The 16,445-nt window shown below is 48.3% G+C and overlaps 1 protein-coding gene and 1 pseudogene across 1 annotated transcript in view; one reads left to right on the top strand and one right to left on the bottom strand.

The window, feature by feature from the left end:
* Nucleotides 1-15,485, bottom strand: part of sumf2 (sulfatase modifying factor 2) — an 86,177-nt gene extending 70,692 nt beyond the window's left edge. Inside the window, exon 1 of the mRNA XM_068010016.1 lies at nt 15,293-15,485. Coding sequence (XP_067866117.1) covers nt 15,293-15,362 — 70 coding nt within the window. The 5' untranslated portion in view covers nt 15,363-15,485. The remainder of the gene's footprint in view (nt 1-15,292) is intronic.
* LOC137346907 (U2 spliceosomal RNA) lies at nt 6,666-6,775 on the top strand (annotated as a pseudogene).
* Nucleotides 15,486-16,445: the final 960 nt, after the last annotated feature.

Genomic DNA, 16,445 nt, shown 5'->3' with positions numbered 1-16,445 from the left:
GGCAATACTGAAAACTACCACAAATGGAGCTAAACACTATTCAACAATTGATCATAAAATAAACTGAAGCTGTAAGACTGGGTTTGAAAGAGCCAGCAGAGTTGAGATGGGCTGAGTTCAGCAGATAGGGCTGAACCTCCACTTAACTCCTTCTGAGAGGAAAGTGACTGCCCCCCACAGGAGGAGGTGCTCAGAGAGAATGAGTAGGAGATGGTATGACAAATGAGATACAAGCACAATAAGGAGAAAGAATTTGAAGAGAGCATATTTAGAATCTGGGAGGAACAAAAAAGAAAGTTAATAGTAGATTGAGAGAGAAACAGACGCACAAAAAGGTCTGTGTAACAGGGATTACTGAGCAGACAGGCTTTTAGCTGTGAGAGGTACAGGAAGAGCTTGTCTAGTTTTGCAGGCAGTGCTGGAGAGTGAGCGAGTACGTTAGAAATTGATGAGAAAACTGTTTGTGTGAAAGAGGAGGTTAGCTTCAGCTGAGGTGATGTGGACAGCCCAAAGAATATTAACAAGGGACGACATATGGAGCAATCAAAGACAAGAGTTACAAGCATCAGTCTTTTGGAATGTCTTATTTTGGTTTCATATCATATTCCAATTCAATGTTTCTCAGTGTGCATTTAAATTGCTCTTTTTAATTACAACTGCTAAATGGCTTCACAGGGGATGAAATCCGAGTGTTTCTTCTGGGAACTTCTGAAAGAGCTATGGCACTTCTCTTTGTAGATAAAATTGGAAATCAAATAAATTCAAATCACTACCTTGACAATGGGTTGAATGATGAGAGTGGGTGCCCCCAAATACCCCAAAACTGTCCGTTTGCACAAGAGGGGATCTTGAAAGTATTGACTGGGCGATCCAAGAGCCGTTAGTTCCAAGTGTTGACTCATATTGCTGCTGACAGCTATTGTGGAGGTCAGCTTCAGCTGGAAGTTGATCAAGAGTGCATGGATAAATTACAATAATCGTTCATTCCTGTCTGGCGCAAAAATAAAACCCTTAGGAGTATTGACAGGCAGAGCGATCTGGGCGTACAGGCCCACAGGTCACTGCATCAGTATTCACCAAGGAGAAGGACTTGGTGGATGATGAGCCTCGGGAAGGGAGTGTTGATAGTCTCATTCATCTCGTTATCAAAAAGGAGGAGGTTTTGGGTGTCTTGCAAAGCATTAAGGTAGATAAGTCCCCAGGACCTGATGGGATCTACCCCAGAATACTGAGGGAGGCAAGGGAAGAAATTGCTGGGGCCTTGACAGAAATCTTTGCATCCTCATTGGCTACAGGTGAGGTCCCAGAGGACTGGAGAATAGCCAATGTTGTTCCTTTGTTTAAGAAGGGTAGCAAGGATAATCCAGGAAATGATAGGCCGGTGAGCCTTACGTCAGTGGTAGGGAAATTATTAGAGAGGACTCTTCGGGACAGGATTTACTCCCATTTGGAAACAAATGGACTTATTAGCGAGAGACAGCATGGTTTTGTGAAGGGGAGGTCGTGTCTCACTAATTTGATTTGAGTTTTATGAGGAAGTGACGAAGATGATTGATGAAGGAAGGGCAGTGGATGTTGTCTATATGGACTTCAGTAAAGCCTTTGACAAGGTCCCAATAGCAGACTGGTACAAAAGGTGAAGTCACACGGGATCAGAGGGGAGCTGGCAAGATGGATACAGAACTGGCTCGGTCACAGAAGACAGAGGGTAGCAGTGGAAGGGTGCTTTTCTGAATGGAGGGATGTGACTAGTGGTGTTCCGCAGGGATCAGTGCCGGGACCTTTGCTGTTTGTAGTATATATAAATAATTTGGAGGAAAATGTAGCTGGTCTGATTAGTAAGTTTGCGGACGACACAAAGGATGGTGGAGTTGCGGACAATGATGAGGATTGTCAGAGGATACAGCAGGACATAGATCGGTTGGAGACTTGGGAGGAGAAATGGCAGATGGAGTTTAATATGGACAAATGTGAGGTAATGCACTTTGGAAGGTCTAATACAGGTGGGAGGTATACAGTAAATGGCAGAACCCTTAGGAGTATTGACAGGCAGAGATCTGGGCATACAGGTCCACAGGTCACTGAAAGTGGCAACGCAGGTGGATAAGGTAGTCAAGAAGGCATACGGCATGCTTGCCTTCATCGGTCGGGGCATAGAGTATAAAAATAGGCAAGTCATGCTGCAGCTGTACAGAATCTTAGTTAGGCCACACTTGGAATATTGCATACAATTCTGGTCGCCACACTACCAGAAGGATGTGGAGGCTTTGGAGAGGATACAGAAGAGGTTTACCAGGATGTTGCCTGGTCTGGAGGGCATTAGCTATGAGGAGAGGTTGCATAAACTCGGATTGTTTTCACTGGAACGACGGAGGTGGAGGGGCAACATGATAGAGGTTTACAAAGTTCTAAGCGGCATGGACAGAGTGGATAGTCAGAAGCATTTTCCCAGGGTGGAAGAGTCAGTTACTCGGGGACATAGGTTTAAGGTGAGAGGGGCAAAGTTTAGAGGGGATGTGCGAGGCAAGTTCTTTACACAGAGGGTGGTGAGCATCTGGAACTTGTTGCCGGGGGAGGTGGTGGAAGCAGGTACCATAGAGACGTTTAAGAGGCATCTTGACAAATACATGAATAGGATGGGAATAAAGGGATACGGACCACGGAAGTGCAGAAGGTTTTAGTTTCGGCAGGCATCAAGATCAGCGCAGGCTTGGAGGGCCAAATGACCTGTTCCTGTGCTGTACTGTTCTTTGTTCTTTGAAGGGTGACTCAAACGTGGCTAACAAAAGAAATTAGGGATTGTATTAGATCCAAGGAGGAGAAATATAAAATGGCCAGAACAAGCAGCAAACCTGAGGATTGGGAGCAGTTTAGAATTCAGCAAAGGAGGACAAAGGGATTAATTAAGAAGGGGAAAATAGAGTATGAGAGTAAACTTGCAGAGAACATAAAAACTGACTGTAAAAGCTTCTATAGATATGTGAAGACCAAAAGATTAGTAAAGACAAATGTGGGTCTTTTACAGTCAGAAACCGGGGAACTTATAATGGGGAACAAAGAAATGGCAGACCAATTAAACTTTGGTTCTGTCTTCACAAAGGAGGACACAAATTACCTCCCAGAAATGTTGGGGAACATAGGGTCTAGTGAGAAGGAGCAACTGTATGAAATCACTATTAGTAGGGAAATGGTGTTATGGAAATTGATGGGAGGTCGAAAAATCCCCAGGGCCTGATAATCTACATCCCAGAGTACTTAAGGAAGTGGCCCTTGAAATAGTAGATGCATTGCTGGTCATTTGTCAAAATTCTATAGACTCTGAACAGTTCCAACTGATTGGAGGGTAGCTAATGAAACCCCACTATTTAAAAAAGGAGGTAGAGAGAAAACAGGGAATTATCGACCAGTTAGCCTGACATCAGTCGTGGGGAAAATGCTAGAGTCCATTATAAAAGATGTAATAGCAGAGCACTTGGAAAACAATGACAGGATCGGACAAAGTCAACATGGATTTACGAAAGGGAAATCATGCTTGACAAATCTACTGGACTTTTTTTTTTGAGTATTAACTAGTAGAACAGATAAGGGATGTGGTGTATTTGGACTTTCAGAAGGCTTTCGATAAGGTCCCACACAAGAGATTAGCATGCAAAATTAAAGCACATGGAATTGGGGGTAAGGTACTGACATGGATAGAGAACTGGCTGGCAGACAGGAAACAAACAGTAGGAATAAACGGGTCTTTTTCTGAGTGGCAGGCAGTGACTAGTGGGGTACCGCAGGGATCAGTGCCAGGATCCCAGCTAGTCACAATATGATATAGATGAGGGAATTAAATGTAATATATCCAAGTTTGCAGATGACACAAAGCTGGGTGGGAGTGTGAGCTGTGAGGAGGATGCAGAGAAGCTCCAGTGTGATTTGAACAGGGTGAGTGAGTGGGCAAATACATGGCAGATGCAGTATAATGTGGATAAATGTGAGGTTATCCACTTTGGTGGCAAAAACAGAAAGGCAGATTATCTGAACGGCAATAGATTGGAAAAGGGGGAGGTACAGCGAGACCTGGGTGTCCTTGTGCACCAGTCGCTGAAAGTAAGCATGCAGGTGCAGCAGGCAGTTAAGAAGTTAAATGGTATGTTGGCCTTCATAGCGAGAGGATTCGAGTACAGGAGCAAGGATGTCTTGCTGCAATTATACAAGGCCTTGGTGAGACCACATCTGGAATATTGTGTGCAGTTTTGGTCTCCTTATCTGAGGAAGGTTATTCTTGCTATGGAGGGAGTGCAGCGAAGGTTCACCAGACTGATTCCTGGGATGGCAGGACTGACGTATGAAGAGAGATTGGGTCAATTAGGCTTGTATTCACTAGAGTTTAGAAGAATGAGAGGGGATCTCATAGAAACCTACAAAATTCTAACAGGACTGGACCGTCTAGATGCAGGAAGGATGTTCCCGATGGCGGGGGAGTCCAGGACCAGGAGTCACAGTCCAAGGATAAGGGATAAGCCATTTAGGACTGAGATGAGGAGGGATTTCTTCACCCAGAGAGTGGTGAACCTGTGGAATTCTCTACCACAGAAAGCAGTTGAGGCCAAATCATTAAATATATTCAAGCGTTAGATATACTTCTTAGGGCTAAAGAGATCAAGTGATACAGGGAGAAAGCAAGAACAGGTTACTGAGTTTGGATGATCATATTCAATGACGGTGCAGGCTCGAATGGCCGAATGGCCTACTCCTATTTTTCTATCTTTCTGAGAGTTAGAATACCTGGTTTCTCTCCAATGACAGCTAAGTCCCATGGAGGTTAAACTTGTGTCATATGAGATGTGTCTGAAAATTTATTTTTCACAGTTCAGAGCCCATAGGCATGTAATGAAAGGCTTTCTTTGGCCATGTGCAAAATCAAGGATCAAACTATGAGATGGATTTATGGAGAAAGGGGGAAATGGTTGCCAAGGAGGGATTCTGGAGTGTATTGATACATTATGTAATCTTTTAACAGTCAGCTTCATGATGAGGATGTCTGCTAAAACCTACCACATGGTGGTAAGATAAATCTATGGCACTGTACTTGGACTGATAACTGGCATGTTATAAACTCTCTTATTTGGGTCCTTCCATCATGCTGAAGGCAGATGTCCATATAGAGCTGATGAGGTAACTCAGATTTAGGATCAGCTGCTTTAAGGTGTTACCTGCAGCTTTGGCCTGAGAACACAAGTTCATATTATTCAGGGTTCGGTCCCACTTAAAACCGGGTTACAAAGTGGCAAAAAGATGTTCTTTAGTTAGTTTAATAAATAGAGGCATGGAGGGGCACCTCAGTCCCATGGAGTGCACATCCTTTACCATATGGGAACTCCAGGATGTTTCCCGTGTGCAGGAAGTGGCATCAGCTGGAGGAGCTTGAGCTCCAGGTTTGAAGTTGAGCAGCAACTGGAATCATTGCAGTGTATAGATACAGTGCAATGACATAGATAGGACTAGGAAAGAAGTTCTGCATAGGCAGTATGAGCAGCTAGGGGCTAAATTAAAAATCAGAACTCAAAGGTAATAATCTGTGGATTATTACCTGAGCCACAAGCAAACTGGCTAAATAAGATTAGAGTTAAAGGCATTGCTCAAAGATTGGTGTGGGAGAAATGGGTTTCAATTCATGGGGCACTAGTACTGGGGAAAATACCATTCGGACAGTCTTCACCTGAACCATGCTGGCAAGTCATATAACCAGGGCGGTAGAGAGGGCTTTAAATTAAATAGTGGGGGTGAGGAATAAAGTCAGAGAAGATGTGATAATTTAAAGAGAGAGGAGAATGCAAGAGAAATGTAGCAATAAGTGAATTGATATCTGAGTGTGGCAGGAAGCTCAGATTGGAGGGAAGCAAAACTGGTAACAGGAAGTAGAAAAGTAGTAAGCGAAGGCAAGCATCAAATAGGATCAGGATACAGAATAACATTAAAAACACAAAGTTAAGGACATTCTGTCTGAATGCACACAGATTTCACAACAATGTAGATGATTTGAAGGCACAGATAGAGGTAAATGGATATTATTTAATTGCCATTACAGAGATGTGGTTACAGGGTGACCAAGACTGGGAATTGAATATTCAAGACTATTCAGCATTTAGGAAGGACAGGCAAAAAGGAAAAGGAGGAGGGGTAGTGCTCTTAATAAGGGACGAGATCAGTACATTAGTGAGCGAGAATCTTAGATTGAAGGATCATGATGTAGAAACATTTGGGTGGAGCTAAGAAACAGCAAACACTGGTGGGAGTTGTTTATCGGCCACCAAACAGTAATGGTAATGTTAGACACGGTATAAATCATGAAATTAGAGGTGCATGTAACATAGATAATATAGTAATAATGGGCATCTTCAATTTACATATAGACTGGGTAAACCTAATCATCACTAATACTGTGAAGGATGAATTCTTGGAGTGTGTGCAAGATGGATTTCTGGAGCAATATGTTGAAGAACAACTAGAGATTGGGCCATTTTAGATTTAATATTATGTAATGAGAAAGAGCTAATTAATACCCTTGCTATAAAGCAGACTTTAGGAAATAGTGACCATAATATGATAGAAATGTTTGAAGGTTCATTCCAAAACTAGGATCTTAAATTTGAACAAAGGAAACTATGAAGATATGAGGGGCTTCTCGGCCTTTTGGCTAAGATCAAGTGTAGTATCTGTTCTTATCAGTGCTTACTTGGTTGAGAAGAGACCATGATCATTGCCTTTTTGATCCTGGGGAAGCTTTGAGTAAAATGGCTATAACCAATCTTCGAGCTTCGGGCCAGGGAGTGCGCAACACCGTTCGGGTGGTCGTGAAGGACAAGGAAGGAGATGCACCGGTCGATTGCACCTTCTTCATCAAGAAAATTCTCTTCGATTGCTGTGGATTTTAAGCGACGGACGTCTTCTGCCTGCAGGATTTCCCCAGCAGTGGATACTTCGACGTGACGTTCCGGAACGTGGCGGGATGCATCAAGTTCCTGAAGGCGTTCAAGGAGAAAGGGGACCGGGCGCCACTGTCGATCCTCACAGCGGAGCCGCTCTTCACGCTTCCGTCACAACAGGACCGGGTGGTGACGATTCACCTCCACAACCCCCATGTTCCGGTGGTGGATGTACTCACCTTTCTCGCCAGGTACGTCGAGGTGGCCGGCAGCAGCACTGATGTCAAGGACCCCTTTGGGATCTGGACCAGCAAGTGGCAGGTCAAGGTGACCTTGAAGGTCGATCCCAGTGGAGCCATCATCCACCCTCCCTCCAGCTTCGCTATCGGGGAATACCACACCTCAGCACCTACAGGCAGTGGTCGCGATGGTGGTCCCACGGGCCATCGATCTGGTCGGGGGGTAATGATTGCCGTTCCTCCGGGTATTCTGCTGCGGGGAGGTAACTTCACCATCTCCGAAGTTAAGGAGGTGGTGGGCGGTCGCCTCCTCGTAGCAGACGTAATGTACAACAACGCTCCGCTCCGGTTGATCAACGTGTACGCCCCGGTACAACGCAGCGAGCGGCTGACCGTCTTCCAGCAGCTCCCACTGCTGCTGGCGATGTCCAGGCCGGTCATCCTAGGCGGTGACTTCAACTGCATCATCGATGCGGCTGGACGATCCGGCAATGACGACAGCAAACTGGACGCTACGTCCAGATTCCTAATAGAAACAGTTAAAGATGCCAAACTGCACGACGTCTTCAGCAAACCTGCAGACGGAGCGCAGCGCAGATACACATGGTCAAGATCGGACGGGTCTGCCCGTTCCAGGATTGACTTCCTGTTTGTGTCCCGTGCTGTCACGGTCGGATCCACCGACGTCAAGCCGGTGTTCTTCTCCGACCACTGCCTCTTACTGGCCGACTGTCACTTACAGGACGACCAGCGGGTTGGCAGAGGGACGTGGAAGCTCAATGCTACACTGCTGACCCCAGAGAACGTTGAGGAACTCAAAAGGGATTACAAAGGTTGGAGGACCGTGAAACCCCTCTTTGAGTCTCCAGTTCACTGGGAAGCGATTAAGGAGAACATCAAGAGGTTCTTCATCCACAAAGGTGTTCAGAGGGCGAGAGAGAGACAGAGGGAAATGTCCCGACTCCAGAAAAGTATGCAAAATCTGCTCCGGTTGCAATCAATGGGGGTCGAGGTCAAGGAGGATCTCCAAGAGGTGAAGAGCCAGCAGGCCTCGCTCTTAGCCAAGGAGGCCTCCAAGATCATCTTCCGGTCCAGAGTCCGCTCCATCGAGCAGGATGAGACGTGCTCGCGTTACTTCTTCCAAAAGGTACACAGAGAGAGCTCTGTTATCAGCAGCCTGAAGGAAGAAGATGGCTCGGTAACGTCTTTGCAGTCCGACATACTAAGGATCAGCAAATCCTTTTATGCTGGGCTGTATGACGCGAAGCCCACAGACAGTAGCGCCTCCCAGTCCTTCCTGTCATCTATCACAGAGGTCTTAGATGACAGCATGAGGGAGAGACTGGACAAGCCGCTAACTCTGGACGAGCTGACAAAGCCGTCGAGTCCTTCGAGACGAGTAAAACTCCCGGAAGCGACGGCTTACCGGTTGAGTTGTACTCGGCCCTGTGGGACTGGGTCGGCCCGGACCTGCTGGAAGTATACGAGAGTATGCTCCTGGCCGGCAGCATGTCAGAATCCATGAGGAAAGGCATCATCACCCTCATTTACAAGCGGAAGGAGGAGAGGGCAGAAATCAGAAATTGGCGGCCCATCTCACTGCTTAATGTTGACTACAAGATTCTGTCCAAGGTCATAGCCAGTCGAGTCAAGTCTGCTCTGGAGTTGGTGATCCACCCTGATCAGACCTGTACTGTACCCGGCAGGAAGATCTCTGATCGTATCCCTGAGTAGCGTGAGACTATCGCCTATGTACGGGACAGGAGCGTGGACACCTGCCTCATCAGCCTGGACCAGGAGAAGGCTTTTGACAGGATATCGCACACCTACATGATGGACGTGCTTTCCAAAATGGGGTTTGGGGAGGGAATCTGCAATTGGATCCAACTGCTCTACACAAACATCAGTAGCGCAGTCTCAATCAATGGGTGGGAATCGGAAAGTTTCCCGATCCAATCTGGAGTCAGACAGGGCTGTCCTCTCTCCCCGGTCTTGTTTGTTTGCTGTATTGAACCCTTTGCTGAGTCTATTAGGAAGGATGCGAGCATAAGAGGGGTGACAATTCCAGGCAGCGGAGGCACTAAGGTTAAAACCTCCCTGTACATGGATGACGTCGCCGTCTTCTGCTCGGATCCGCTGTCCGTGCGCAGACTGATGAGCATCTGCGACCAGTTCGAACTGGCCTTGGGAGCCAAAGTTAACCACGGCAAGAGCGAGGCCATGTTCTTTGGGAACTGGGCTGACCGATCCTTTGTCCCCTTCACCGTCAGGTCAGATTACCTGAAGGTGCTGGGGATATGGTTCGGAAGGGCCGGGGCGAGCACCAAAACCTGGGAGGAGCGAGTAGCCAAGGTACGACAAAAGTTGGGCATGTGGGGGCAGCGATCTCTCTCCATTGTGGGTAAGAACCTGGTCATCAGGTGCGAGGCGCTCACGTTGTTGCTGTACGTGGCGCAGGTCTGGCCCATACCCCACTCCTGCGCTGTGGCAGTCACCCAAGCCATTTTCCGCTTCATCTGGGGATCTAAAATGGACATGGTCCGGAGGGACACGATGTTCAAATCTCTGGACAAGGGCGGGAAAAATGTACCCAACGTGGCCCTCATCCTGATGACCACCTTCGTGTGCGGCTGCATCAAGCTGTGTGTAGATCTCCAGTACGCAAACTCCAAGTGTCACTACGTGCTGAGGTTCTATCTGTCCCCGGTGTTGCGAAGGATGGGCCTGGTCACATTGCCGTGGAACGCTCCATGCAGTTGGGCCGTGCCGTACCACCTATTCTTCGTGGAGCAGTTTCTGGGGGAAAACACCTTTGACCACCGGTCCATCAGGCAGTGGTCTGCACGGAATGTCCTCAAGGCCCTACGGGAAAAGGAGACGGTGGATCCTGTCGGATGGTTCCCCGAGCAGACCGTCAAAGTCATTTGGCGGAATGCCTCATCACCAGAACTTTCAAACAAGCACCAAGACGTAGCTTGGCTGGTGGTGAGAAGGGCTCTCCCCGTCAGATCCTTCATGCACACCCGAAGTCTCGCCCCCTCCGCACAATGCCCCCGCGGTGGCTGTGGTAGGGAAGAGACGGTCGCCCACCTCCTCCTGGAATGTGTCTTCGCAAAGCAGGTGTGGAAAGAGATGCAGTGGTTTTTGTCAAGGTTCATCCCAAGCAGCTCTGTAAGACAGGAGTCTGTGCTCTACGGGCTGTTCCCAGGGACGCACACCGAGACAAACATCAACTGCTGCTGGAGGACTATCAATTCGGTGAAAGATGCCCTTTGGTCTGCCCGAAACTTGCTGGTCTTCCAGCGCAAAGAGTTGTCCACCACCGAATGTTGCAGACTGGCACATTCCAAGGTCCAGGACTACGTGCTGAGGGACGCACTAAAGCTTGGGGCAGCCGTAGCAAAGGCTCAATGGGGAAAGACCACAGTGTAAGGTCCCCCCACTAAGCTGAACTGAGGGGCTGGATCCATGGGAAGCCCCTCGAACTGTATCGGGGATATTTTCATTTGCTGTAAATGTAAAACTGTAATTGGCATGACAATAGTGAAATGGAAGGGTTGTGAAGAAACTCATGATAGTATTGAAGGAAACTGATCTCCCTTGCAATGTTTGTATTTTTGGTGCTGTTTGAAACTGTTTGGCAATGTAATTTTTACAGATTTTTATGAATAAAGTATATTTTGGAAATTAAAAAAAAATGAGGGGCAAGTTGGCTACGGCGGATTGGGAAAATACACGAAATGATTTGACAGTAGACAGGCAATGGCTAAAATTTAAAGTAGTATTACATGGTCTACAACAAATACACATTCCTTTAAGACACAAAAACCCAACAGGAAAGATGAATCAACCGTGGCTAACAAAAGTTAACGATTGCATTAGATCAAAGGCTTATAAGACTGCCAGAAAAAGTAGCAATTTAGAATCCAGTAAAGGATGACCAAGAAACTGATAAAGAAAGGGAAAAGAGAATATGAACGTGAGCTAGCAAGAAACATAAAGGCGGACTGTAAAAGCTTCTTTCGGTATTGTGAAAAGGAAAAGATTGGCAAAGACAAATGTGGGCCCATTACAGTCTGGGTCCATCTCCTGTCTCAGGAGAATTGATAATGGAGAATAGGGGAATGGCGGAGAAACTAAACCATTATTTTGTGTCTGTCTTCATGGAGGAAGACACAGAAAATCTCCCAGAAATACAAGTGAACCAAGGAACTTGTGAAAATGAGGAACTGAAAGAATTTATCAATAAAGAGGCAGTACTCAAAAAATTAACTGGATTAAAGATTGATAAATCCCCTGGACCACATGAGCTACATTGTAGAGTGTTGAAGGACGTGGCTACAGAGATAGTGGATGCATTGGTGGTTATCTTTCAAAATTCGATAGATTCTGGAAAGTTTCCTGCAGAATAGACAGTAGCAAATGTAAGCCCACTATTTAAGAAAGGAGGGAGAGAGAAAACAGGGAACTACAGACCTGTTAGTTTGATGTCAGTAGTCAGGAAAATTTTAGCATCTATTATAAAGGATGTGATAACTAGACTTAAAAAATATGATTGGGCAGAGTCAACATGGATTTATGAAAGGGAAATCATGTCTGACAAACCTGTTGGGATTTTATTGAGGATGTTAATTTTAGCATAAAGGAGTTGTTATATATTTGGATTTTCAGAAGGCTTTTGATAAGGTCCCACACAGGAGGTTAGTAAGCAAAATTAGAGCACATGGAATTAGGGGTAATATACTGGTATTGATTGAGAATTGTTCAACAGACAGAAAACACAGACTAGGAATAAATGGCTCATTCTGAGGATGGCAGGCTGTTACTAGTGGGATATTGCAACGATCAGTGCTGGGGCCACAGCTGTTCACAATCGATATAAATGACTTGGATATGAGGACCAAATGTAATATTTCCAAATTTGCTGTTGACACAAAACTAGGTACGAATGCAAGTTGTGAGAAGGATGCAAGGAGGCTTCAAGGGGACTTAGACAGCCTAAGTGAGTGGGCAAGAACATGGCAGATGGAATATAATGTGATTAAGTGTGAAGTTATCCACTTTGGTAGAAAAAACAGAAAGACGGAGTATTTCTTAAATGGTGAGAGGTTGGGAAGTGTTGATGTCCAAAGGGACTTGGGTGTCCTTGTTCATGAGTCACTAAAAACTAGCAGGCAGGTGCAGCAAGCAATTAAGAAGGCAAATGGTATGTTGGCCTTCATCGCAAGGGGATTTCAGTACAGGAATAAAGAAGTCTTCATGCAATTGTATAGAGCCTTGGTGAGACCGCACCTGGATTGCTGTATGTAGTTTTGGTCTCCTTACCTAAGGAAGGATATACTTGCCATATAGGGAGTGCAACGGAGGTCCACCAAACTAATCCTTGGATGGCAGGATTGTCTTATGAGGAGAGATTGAAAAAACTGGGCCTGTATTCTCTAGAGTTTTGAAGAACGAGAGGTAATCTCATTGAAACTTACAAAATTCTTACAGGGCGTGACAGGGTGGATGTAGATAGGACGTTTCCCTGACTGGTGAGTCATGGTCTCAGAATAATGGGTAGGTCATTTAAGACTGAGATGATGAGGAATTTCTTCACTCAGGGTGGTGAATCTGTGGAATTCTCTCCTCCAGAGGGCTGTGGAAGCTCAATCATTGAGCATGTTCAAGACAGAAATCGACAGATATCTGGATACTAATGACATCAAGGCATATGGGGATAGTGTGGGAAGCTGGAGTTGAGGTAGATGATCAGCCATGATCTAACTGAACGGCGGAACAGACTTGACGGGTTGAATGGCCTACTCCTACTTCTAGTTAGAGTCATAAGAGTCATACAGCACTGAAACAGGCCCTTCAGCCCATCGAGTATGTGCCGACCAACAACCACCCATTTATACTAATCCTACATTAATCCCATATTCCCTACCACATCCCCACCATTCTCCTACCACCTACCTACACTAGGGGCAATTTACAATGGCTAATTTACCTATCAACCTGCAAGTCTTTGGCTGTGGGAGGAAACCGGAGCACCCGGCGGAAACCCACACAGTCACAGGGAGAACTTGGTCACTGGAGCCGTGAGGCTGTGGTGCTAACCACTGTGCGTCCTCAGCATCTGCGAGGCTGAGAGTTTCATGGATAGTATGTTTATGAATGTAGCCACCGGAAGCTTAAGGGTGTGCAGAGGGACTGGGTGACCACCAGACAGTCAAGCAGGATCACACAGGCAATCCACAACTCCCCTTACTGCAGCTTGCTCTCAAAACTGTATTCAGTTCTGAATACTGGTGAGTGATGGTTCCTCTGCGGAGTCCAGCCACAGCTAAATCCATGGCACCATGGCTGGCTCAGCTGTACAGGGTAGCTTGGAAGAAGATTGGGAAAGCAACAGTGATGGGGGATTCTATAATTAGGGGAACAGACATACATTTCTATGGTCATAGATGTGATTCCAGGATGCTGCGTTCCCTTCTTGGTGTCAGGGTCAAGGATGTCATTGAGCAGCTGCAGAGCACTCCGAGGGGGGAGGGTGAACAGCCAGAGGTCGTGGTCCATATCAGTTCCAACAACCCAAGGTAGAAAGAGGGATGAGGTCCTGGAGGCAAGTTTTAAGGAGCTCGGAAGGAGACTGGCATGCAGACCTCCAAAGTAATAATCTCCGGATTACTCCTGGTGCCACATACTGGTGAGTACATTTATTTATTTAGCAAATGTAACTCGCCGGAGACAAGCGATATCCTCCTCATTTTCTGAGTTTAAGGTCACTTAGTCTGTATAGGGTATACTCTTCACTAATGCATAAGGAGTTTGTACTGAGGCACCAGCAGTGGAGGCTGGCTGCGCAGGGGCTGTCCTGAACCTGTTCGGCAAGGACCACTCTCGCCGAGGCAGTTCAAAGCCTACCTTTCGACAGATGGGATTTGTTACAAGGAACTTGTTTCCCATTCCTTGATCCAAAGGATGTCTGCTGGTAGATCTTGCTCAGGAAGGTTGCTTCATATGGGACGCCGAGCTGGAAGGCAGGCAGTAGGTGGATTGAATGAGTCATTATGAAGTGGCAGGTGAGGTGCAGCACGGATGGTTTCAACCAGCTTGTGGCTCATCCTCAGTCGGCAGATGCATGGGGGAGTGATGTTCGCGACAACAGGAAACCAGGGGAGGGGTGTTGAGCGGAAGGTTCCACTTATGATGCACATTGTTGCATTTAATTGAGTATCAACAAGATGTGTGAGTGATGACCTATGCCAGACAGATGCACAGTACTCTGCTGCTGAGTATGATAGGGCAAGTTCTGAGTTCCGGAGTGTTGTGGCAGCAGCGCCCCAGGTAGATCCAGCAAGTTTGGTTAATCGGTTATTTCTGATTTTGACCTTTGCTGCTGCTTTCTTCAGATGGTACCGGAAGGACAAAGTCCTATCCAGAGTCACTCCCATGTATGTTGTGTTGGGATTTGCTTCAGTCTCTGGCATCCAGCTGTGAACCTGCTCCTAAACCCTCTGGATGTTGATAAGTGGGGTGAGCCCTACAGGAACTGAGCGTGCACTGCATGGGCAAACAGAAATTGCATCTAAATGAATTTCTTTGTAGTTTGGGTTTGGCAAGTCAAACAAAGTGAAGGGTTTCCATATATATCAAGATACTGAACTGATAAAAAAGATAATGACACATTGCATAAAATTTACAGCACAAATAGGCCATTCAGCCCCAGCACCACCTCCTCAAATAAAATGAACCAAGCAAAAGTAAATGACAAAACCAAAACAAGTGCTGGGTATTGATGTTAATGTGGCCCAGTATCTCAAGAAAGATGAGGTACAAATTTGTAATGTCCTAATCATTTGAGTCACAAGACACTGGGCTTCCCGCAACCCCATCAACTTCCCCAACCAAGCAACCATCGTCAACCACCCAGCTCCATCCACCACCCACCGCCCCCCAATCCTAATCCCACCCCCATCCCCAACCCCCCTGCACCCTCAACCCCATCCACAGCTCCCCAATCCTAATCCCACCCCCAATCCCCTGCACCCACCCCACCCCCACACTCATCCAACCCACCCACCACCAACCCCCCCTGCACCCACAACCCGCACCCACCACCCTCTTCCCGCCCGCCTCATTCACGCTACAAACCTTCCAAAGCCGCCATCGCTGTACCCAGGAGCCAGAGTAGAAACACGGAGCAGCAACACGGCCGCTTCATTGTCCCGGCGATCCCGATCCCGCCCGCGGCCTCGCTCTTTCTCTCTCTCCCCGGCCCGCCCGCGGCCTCGCTCTTTCTCTCTCTCCCCGGCCCGCCCGCGGCCTCGCTCTTTCTCTCTCTCCCCCGGCCCGCCCACAGCCTCGCTCTTTCTGTCTCTCCGCAGCCCGCCCGCGGCCTCGCTCTTTCTTTCTCTCCGCAGCCCGCCCGCGGCCTCGCTCTTTCTCTCTCTCCCCGGCCCGCCCGCGGCCTCGCTCTTTCTTTCTCTCCGCAGCCCGCCCGCGGCCTCGCTCTTTCTCTCTCTCTCCCCGCCCGCGGCCTCGCTCTTTCTCTCTCTCTCCCCGCCCGCGGCCTCGCTCTTTCTCTCTCTCCCCGGCCCGCCCGCGGCCTCGCTCTTTCTCTCTCTCTCCGCAGCCCGCCCGCGGCCTCGCTCTTTCTCTCTCTCTCCGCAGCCCGCCCGCAGCCTCGCTCTTTCTCTCTCTCTCCCCGGCCCGCCCGCGGCCTCGCTCTTTCTCTCTCTCTCCCCGCCCGCGGCCTCGCTCTTTCTTTCTCTCCGCAGCCCGCCCGCGGCCTCGCTCTTTCTCTCTCTCTCCCCGCCCGCGGCCTCGCTCTTTCTCTCTCTCCGCGGCCCGCCCGCGGCCTCGCTCTTTCTCTCCCCGGCCCGCCCGCGGCCTCGCTCTTTCTCTTCCCGGCCCGCCCGCGGCCTCGCTCTTTCTCTCTCTCCGCAGCCCGCCCGCGGCCTCGCTCTTTCTCTCTCTCCCCCGGCCCGCCCACAGCCTCGCTCTTTCTTTCTCTCCGCAGCCCGCCCGCGGCCTCGCTCTTTCTCTCTCTCCCCCGGCCCGCCCGCGGCCTCGCTCTTTCTGTCTCTCCGCAGCCCGCCCGCGGCCTCGCTCTTTCTCTCTCTCCGCAGCCTGCCCGCGGCCTCGCTCTTTCTCTCTCTCCCCGGCCCGCCCGCGGCGTCGCTCTTTCTCTCTCTCCCGGGCCCGCCCGCGGCCTCGCTCTTTCTCTCTCTCCACGGCCCGCCCGCGGCCTCGCTCTTTCTCTCTCTCTCCCCGCCCGCGGCCTCGCTCTTTCTCTCTCTCCCCG

This window comes from Heterodontus francisci, chromosome 30 (assembly GCF_036365525.1).
Source record: "Heterodontus francisci isolate sHetFra1 chromosome 30, sHetFra1.hap1, whole genome shotgun sequence".
Classification (NCBI taxonomy): Eukaryota; Metazoa; Chordata; class Chondrichthyes; order Heterodontiformes; family Heterodontidae; genus Heterodontus; species Heterodontus francisci.
The sequence above is the reverse complement of the archived record's forward strand: the minus strand, read 5'-3'. Positions and strand labels throughout refer to the sequence as shown.